Source organism: Cynoglossus semilaevis, chromosome 10 (assembly GCF_000523025.1).
Source record: "Cynoglossus semilaevis isolate Cse_v1.0 chromosome 10, Cse_v1.0, whole genome shotgun sequence".
Taxonomy (NCBI): Eukaryota; Metazoa; Chordata; class Actinopteri; order Pleuronectiformes; family Cynoglossidae; genus Cynoglossus; species Cynoglossus semilaevis.
This window is the reverse complement of record NC_024316.1, coordinates 6,586,378-6,594,558: the sequence shown is the minus strand read 5'-3', so window position 1 is coordinate 6,594,558 and position 8,181 is coordinate 6,586,378. Positions and strand designations below refer to the sequence as shown.

Genomic DNA, 8,181 nt, shown 5'->3' with positions numbered 1-8,181 from the left:
ATAGGTCTACTCACAGATTTATCACAGAACCAGATAATTACCATTAAGCTGTTTCTGGTGTCTGTGGCGAGATGGAGTGATAGGAACTGAGGATATGTGTTTGCATAAGTGTAGATACAGAGCAGTGAGTGATGGAGTTTGAGTGGGTGGTTGGACTGCAGTGTGAAGTGCTATCAGAGGTCACTAAGAAAGTGCATTATTAATAGAGTCCATAAAATGTTGTGTATCCAACTACCATGTGTTTAGACTTCCACTGCTCCTGGAAAGACTTTGAGCTTCATCATAATGAAGACAACTAATGAGATGATTGCTCATTTTCTATTTTGGGTCAACAACATCAGGCTTTGAAGTTCCTCTTTTTATACCTGCGTCTTTATTTTCACTTCAAAGTTCATACGAGTTCAGACGATCACCCATGAAGCATCATAGATTTTCTTTCAATATACCAGTGGGGGTTTGGTTTCACAGAGGAAGTAGGTTGTTCTCACTCGCTTTGTGCTTCTCACTACTCCTCACGTACACATTTATGTTCCCCAAACCCACCAATTAGGTGCCATGTACAATTACACAACGCTGTTGCTAAGGCGGAGCCTTTACAACGTTCTTGATAAAACCTGCTTTGTGCAATGGTAGAAATAGCCTTATGTATTTTTATTTTAATTAGTTAGGCTGTCAATCCCACTGTGTGATAATTAAAAAGGATGTATTTTAGGGTTAAACTATTTTCATTCGGAAATGATGAACTGCCACTCTTTTTTTCCAATAAAGCCTTAATTCTAATTAATTCCCAACAGAGAAATGATTAATAGCCTGCATGACTGGGACACATTAAATTAGAAAGGAGTGACAGTGACGATTATAATGACATGATTAATATGATCATAAAACTAATACGTTGTGTAAAACTTCTTTATTTAGGGCTGGTCATATAATAACACAGCTTGTTGTTCTCATAAAATCATTCAAATAACGACTGCTAGGACTGAAGACCACTTTCTTGCATCGTTTCTTGCATCTCTGGACTCCATTTTTTTTTCTGCTAACCTTTATGATCCTTTAGCATTACATTAGCTACCTTTAAGTGTTTTGCGCTGATGTTTCGGCAGATTTACATTTTAATCAATTTTGTAATATTTGTATGGTCATTTTCTAACTAATATTAACTAGTTCTGCACATGTTTTGAAACTAAAGCAACTGGAGAAAACCGCACAGACATAGAGCCAGGTCTTGACCTCAATGACCTCATTACTGAATCATTACTGAACAAAACCAAATATTTGAGTTTTTAATCTTCTCTTCTTGACTTTTTTTTTTACATATATATATTAAACTGTTAATTCACACCCTTTTTTATGCAATATTCCTTCTTCTTTCAAGCTGAACCCAGGAGCTGTGTCTGCACAGTGTCAATAGAGAATCCCAACTCATCTCTCAGCTCCACCGCTGTGCATTTCTGATACCATCCATTGGGATTTAGAGGTTGTTGAATTTTCCCCAATTCACTGAAATACCACTCAATCCTTCTATAGACCTTTTTTGCATGGCGAATGGCAATAAGGTGTGCAGCGGGGAGCCGAACTGCAGGCAGTTATCTGTGTCAGCTGCCGTGACAGTTCTGAGGGATTTATTACCATATCAGCTGATTTCTGCCTTCTGGCCTCAGCACTAAACCTGTCCATGCTCTGCTTCATCTTCATGTCTATAAATCTGTATGTATGCACGGCTGCATGGCTCTATGGTATGATCTGAGGCTCTGTATGTGTGTCCCTGTGTGCTCTCAGTCAAAAAAGTGAAGAAAAAAAACCAAAACAAGCAGACACATAGAAGGGAGGGGTTTGACTGAGGGGAAGAGAAGAACAGATGGAAGAAGAAACAAAGGAACGTGGTTGCACGTCCTCTCTTGCCAAATCGATTCTGACTGTAGGCCAAGATGCCTGATGGATGTCTGAGCTTTGATTGGAATTTACATGCCAGACAAAACCCGGCAACCCTTCCATCTCAGGCAAACCCCAATCACCCACTGGGCTTTCATCCCGCTCCAGGTGAACTGAGAAACTCAGTGAGAAAGTTGCCGTCACATGTATCACCAACAACAGCACACAAGGCAGATTTTATACAGCAATGAGCAAATCCCCTCAGTTAATAAACGATAACGTTAGTAAACGATAGTAAAGCTACCATTATGGAGCTTTAGCATGTGTAAAAACTGCACTCTTATGACTGCAGCAGTAAAACCCACAGCAGTCATTTCCCAGCTGCACGTAAAAAACAGCAAACAGAAAATATGGCATTATAATCTAAGGCTTCAAATGCAATATGACCCAGGAATAAAGTGTAAATATTTCAAGAGATATTGGATAATACTGAGCTGACTCTTCTTTTGGAATCCTCCTAAAACTTTGAACAAACACAATTATATTCCCCAGCTTTCCTGAAGTCTGACTTCATTCTTTGGGAACAAATCCAACAGCTCCACACCACAGCCCTATTATTAGTGTTTGCCTTCACTCAGCGATGCATCTCATGCATAAAGTTATCTCTCTATATAACAGGATCTACTGTAGGTGGGGTGGTTTGCATATCTGATTCATATGTATTTATTTATTTATTGACAGAACAGAAAACCTGTGTGAGAGGTTTAAAGGTCAATTTGTTTTTTTGTTTTTTTTAACATGCTTGACCTCAACTGGGATATTCTTAGATAATAACTCCCAAAATGTATTTTTTTCAATTAAGCCACTGATCTGTAAATTTTATTTTTGTTCAAAGAGCAATGCAGTTTCAAGGGAAATTCACTGGATATTCCAAGCAGCCATGTCAGAACTCAAACAAGGTTTCAAGACCTTTGTTGAATCAATATTCACTTAGCAGAAATCAGATCAGAAACCACTTTGATTTACTCACCTATGTTGCCTGTTCGTACGTGCAGCCGACCCCTGATGATGGTGTGGACGGTCACAGGGCTGGAGGCTGACTTGTGTCCTACACTTGTGCTTGGTAGAGGGATGTCCTCTCCAACATAATCTGTGGTCAGCACCTCTACTTCATGGAGAGCCTGCACTGCTGGTTTACCTTGACGTAACATGTACTGGTCAGAAAAAAACAAAAACAAAATAAAACATTTAAAATCACATAAAAGGGTAAAAAACATCAACAACAAGCAACAGGACAAACGTAAAGCCAATTTATAAAAATGATCTTTTCGACAGAACAGTGAGACAAACCTAAGAATTGACACTGATATATCCAGTTTTTACCTGTTGTAAGATGGAAAATCCTGTACATCAAAACCAAGTGTGTCAAGTGTGTTCATTAAATCACCTTGATTTAATGAACACAGAACTAGTAAGGTTGACAACAGAGCTTAGGGAATCTTCAAAACCTTCATTTGTTTTTCCTTAAACATGTGTTTCCTACATATTTCATTAGGACACATGATAAAGATGTTGCTGAATGACACCTGGAGCACTCTCTCTAGATAAAAATGTTGAGGGGTCATTATGACCGCTCAAAATGTCTGGATCCTCGTTCCACTTCTGGATCACAGAACAGAGAACACTTCAGTGTTATTGACACATTTGTCATTTGTCGTTTACCTTGAGCTCAACGGCAGTAGATCCAATGAGGAGTAAGGAGTTACTATCCCAGACATCGATGTGCAGGCTGTGGAGAGCCAGGTAACGGAGAAACCAACGCCTCTCTCCCGGCTTCAGGAAACCGTCGTCTACTCTGAACTGAACCTGCAGACCTGGAGAATCTTGAAAGGGAAAGTACAGATTATTTGGCAATCGAAAATATAGTCACGTGTTTTTGAAGTGTATAAGTATGGAAAAAACAAACCCAAATTTGTAATATTGTCAGATTTTACGAGTTGTCTAAACATCACTATATAGATGGAGAAACAATATAAAAACCCAAGTCAAAGTTACACAATGACCATTAAAATCCTGTATTCACATTTGAAGTAGCTGCTTCCATAAGATCCCTGTCCAGACTTCTTCCCTTGCCGAGAATAACAAACATTTCCACTTCAGAGATGACAACGTGCAGAGTTTAACTTTTATTTCTTTTTTTCCTCCGTCTACTTTAAGGTCACATGCAGAGTCGCACAAAAAGAGTTATAACATTTCAGGCAAAACAATCAAAAGCAAAAAAAATAAAATTACTCTAATGGTTATGTAATGTACAAATTTACATTAAAAAGAGACCCAACATGCAATTGAGTGCTAATAGACTCCCAGGGTTATATTTCTCAGTCATGCAGAGGGAGGAAATTAAATCTGTGGTGTTTGCATCACCGGAACAGATTTCCAAGGTTTTATTCATGTAAAGTACTAATAATTCAACAGAAAATCATAAAATAGACAAATTACATCCTATAAAAGTTTAAATGGAATACTGGTTTCAAACTTCAACAAAGACAAAAGACAATCAATTTTTCATATTTTTCAGATGTGACTCAGCATTCAAACTTTATTTATCTTTTGTCTTGGCAACTTGAGTTGTTGTTTAGTTTTATTCTCCTTCTTCTTGCCTTGATATTTGTATTCTTCCTAGTCTTGTTCGTATTTTCTTCTACCTCTTATCATTCTTTTTCTTCCTTTTATTGTTGGTCATATAATCGTACTCCTGTTATTCTTCATATCCTATTGTTCATATTCCCTTTTACAATTTTTTAATCTTTCTATTTTTTTCTTCAGATTACTCTTCTTATTACTTTTAATATTTGTATAATTATTCATTATATTCTAATTTGGCATCTCCCTTCTTTTCCTAAACTTCCTTTTCTTCTTATCCCACTGCTTTGTTCTTACTCCTATTCTTATTCCTCAGCTTTTAAATTCTAAAACACAATCGATTTCAGGTAAATTCTCAGATAATATTTTTATTCCACAACTGATTCCATAGAAAGGCTGTTAGATACAGAGTCAGAACCAGCGGTCGTGCACTTCAAAACTCTCCTTCCTTAAACCTTCCTCTTTCTCCTGCCACCCACCATTTTTCCCACACTTGGACCATTAATTCTCCCAGCATGCACTATGCTCGCGTGATGAGAACAGGTGGCAAAGGCAGCACAGGAGGAGAGGACTAAGTGAGGAGCCCATGATGTATGTGTGTTTGTGGGGAAACGGATGAGAGATTAGGCTTAAGGGTCGCACAGGATAGGTCACACAGTTAGTGTGGCTCTGTGTGTACGCGTGGGTCTTTGTTGGTAAATAAATAAATAAATACATACATAGACAAAGTGGATAACCTGCCACATGTGTACACAGCAGGAGAGGCAGACAGAGAAAATCCTGCTGGGCACCAACAACAGCCCTGTGAAGCCTGCAGGCAGAAGAAATAATGAGGAAACACTCTGCAGACGTACGTAGAGACCGGTGCAAACCGGAGCGGCGTAGAAGAACCAGGTCGCATTTATGGCTGCAAACTGTGTTCTTTTATTAGGAACATCTCCTGCAAATTAGCCTCTCAGGCGTTCTGACTGTATAATAAATGCAAAGGCACAACTGAACTTTTCCTATATTTAAAACATTAATTGGTGATACTTTTACTTTGTCTCAACACAGTTGTAACGGGCCACATCCACTCATCAAACACTAATTATGCAGAGGGAACAATGCACTTTGTTAAAGGATAATTCTGTTGCATGGTAGAAATCGTACCTGTCCTCCATTCAAGTATATCCAGACACTGTTATCTTGGGTCTAGACTAATGTGTAAAGACCAACTGAACAAAAGTTGTTGCTTATCATAACAACCTTATTGATCAATTGATGTGGACATATACACGTGTGAGTGTTGAGCAGTAAAAACTAAAGTGATGTTCTACGAGTGAAGCAGAGACATCGTTTAAAAAGAGATCAGATCCTACATGTTCTTTTGTGTCAGCCACAGTGTGACACATAATCTGATCTAATGTCAAGTCAAAACAAAGAGGATACAGAGGCTGAAATTATTGGTGATAAGTGCATGAAGAGACATAAAAGCCTTGTCCACCTCCACACTGAGGCGAGCTGCAGACTGAAACAGACCCAGAGACAGGGAATCTCTGCTAGAGTTACTTTGATGCTGAGAGCCAGACATTATATTCTCCCTTAATGTTTGTCTCCATCACTCTAGACTTAGACTTAGAATCTCTTTCTCTCTTCACATGATTCACATGATTTGTTTTCATTATTTGTGAGAATTTCACAAAAACGTACTTTATTTGTAACACATTAATACAAACCTGACCAGAAACTAATTCTAGAAAAACACAAACATATCTGGGGTCTAATCCAATAACCAACTGTATGTAATCCATACCTGATACCCACCTGTAATTCTAATCCTAACTCCAAACTAAATCGTAATCCTCCAAATAACCTAATGGATAGTTCCAGGAGCCAGACTTGGCCTGCAGATCTCCAGTTGATGATCACTGCCAAACAGACCTACAGCCAGTTCTCTCTCATTAATCGACAGCTGTTCCAATCCCACTATAAAAAAGTATCTCTTTACGGTGGCATTGAACAAAGTATGTTCAAACAGAAGCATCAGAAACTACTAAGGGTCAAACAACATAGACAAACTGAATACATGGGATTAAATCCTGTATAGAATAAAGTTTGGGAGAGAATGTGGTGTGGGTCATATCCTGAGAATATAGAGAATGATCTGTGTGAATGGAGGAGGGCTTTGTGAACAGTGCACCTCGGGGGATACAGACAGAGACAGATGCTGAACAGACAGAGAAATATTGACGGAGGTAGTCTGCAGTGTGTCAGGAGAATAGAGAGTAGGGGTAGGCAAAGGAACCAGGGGACGAGAGGGTGTTTGCGTGTTCGATGCCGAACGCTGTCAAAAGCTATAATATCTCCTCTATTTCATTAGCTGCTCCATGAACAGACTTGACATCAATCAGCAGCAGGGAGACACAGTGAAACAGAAGGTGGCTGTGTATCACAGAACACCAGGAAACAACGCTGGGGTTTGTTGACACTTGTTGTTTTAATATGTATGTAACACTGAGAGGGAGACATCACGGCACCAAAAGGCATGTAAATGTCACTTCCTACTGCAGATGATCCTCAACATGATGCTAATAAGAGTGACACACTCTTACCAGGGTTGATGGTGCCATGTTTGGTGATGGAGGTGAGGACACAGGGCACCGCACCGACACTGTTGTGCTGCACTCTGTCACTGGTCAGGAGTTTGAGCTGCTGTGATGTCACTGGAGGGAACCGATAGAACTGGAATGTGAAATGGATCTTGTCTGGCCAATCAGGACCAAACCCTGTCTCTGGTGTTCTGTCAAATAATAAGAGGAAAAGGATTATTCTCCCTATTCTCCCTATTCTTACACATTTTTAATCTGATCAATCTTTACAAATTAATTAACCTGATTAACAGGTAGAAATTCAACAGCCTTACTTTTATCAATACCTCTGGATGCTGTGGTATATCCTCTGACTTTTAAACCGCCCTTATACTATACACTGCTCTCCATTGGCCGTAACAAAGAGTCATGAGTTAAGCTTACTTTTACCTGAACATGCCCTAAATTTGCATGCTGGGATATTTCTAATAATTACTGCCAGCCGTCATAGCCAGGAGTTTGTAAAGCAGAGTGAAATAACAGTGTTTGTTCAGTCGTATCTCACTCAACGTCGTGTTTTGATGTCTCACTCCTCGCTCCTGCTCTACAGAAGAGTCGATGTAAATATTTACCATGTAAACAAACAGGACTGATAATCATTGCACTCAGATGAAAGCTGGAAATTATCCACAGGCCTCAGCTCACAGAAATGTAACTACGGCTGCTTATGAAACCCTGGCATTTCTGTCATAATTATGAGACAACTTTAACCCTACAGTGCACACTTTGTGTCTTCAGGTCGTCATCATCATGTAGGATGGGTTTCATGAGGACATAACAATGTCCAGAGGGATCAATAAGATGTTATGGCACTGCAATGTGGAAAAAAATGAAGTAAAATCCATAATTTCTCATTTTAAATATCTGTTTTGTTTTTCATTGATGTGGGGCTGTGTCTGAGCCACAGGCTAGTCAATGACACCGTAGACTACAACTGAATTTCACCAACATAACGATCCCCAGACTTGCCTCAAGAAAAGATTGTTTTATTGCAGCTTGAGTAGAAGGAGCGATCTTCAGGCTTTTTTTTTTTTTG

At 39.2% G+C, this 8,181-nt stretch overlaps 1 protein-coding gene across 3 annotated transcripts in view; it reads right to left on the bottom strand.

Annotated features, from left to right (window-relative positions):
• Positions 1 to 8,181, bottom strand: part of nphp4 (nephronophthisis 4) — a 92,751-nt gene that overhangs the window by 21,722 nt on the left and 62,848 nt on the right. For all 3 annotated transcript variants that reach the window (XM_008318417.3, XM_025059431.1, XM_017036294.2), the window contains 3 exons: positions 7,110 to 7,297; positions 3,598 to 3,758; positions 2,906 to 3,089 (listed from right to left, as the gene is read on the bottom strand). In XM_008318417.3, coding sequence (XP_008316639.1) covers positions 2,906 to 3,089; positions 3,598 to 3,758; positions 7,110 to 7,297 — 533 coding nt within the window. The remainder of the gene's footprint in view (positions 1 to 2,905; positions 3,090 to 3,597; positions 3,759 to 7,109; positions 7,298 to 8,181) is intronic.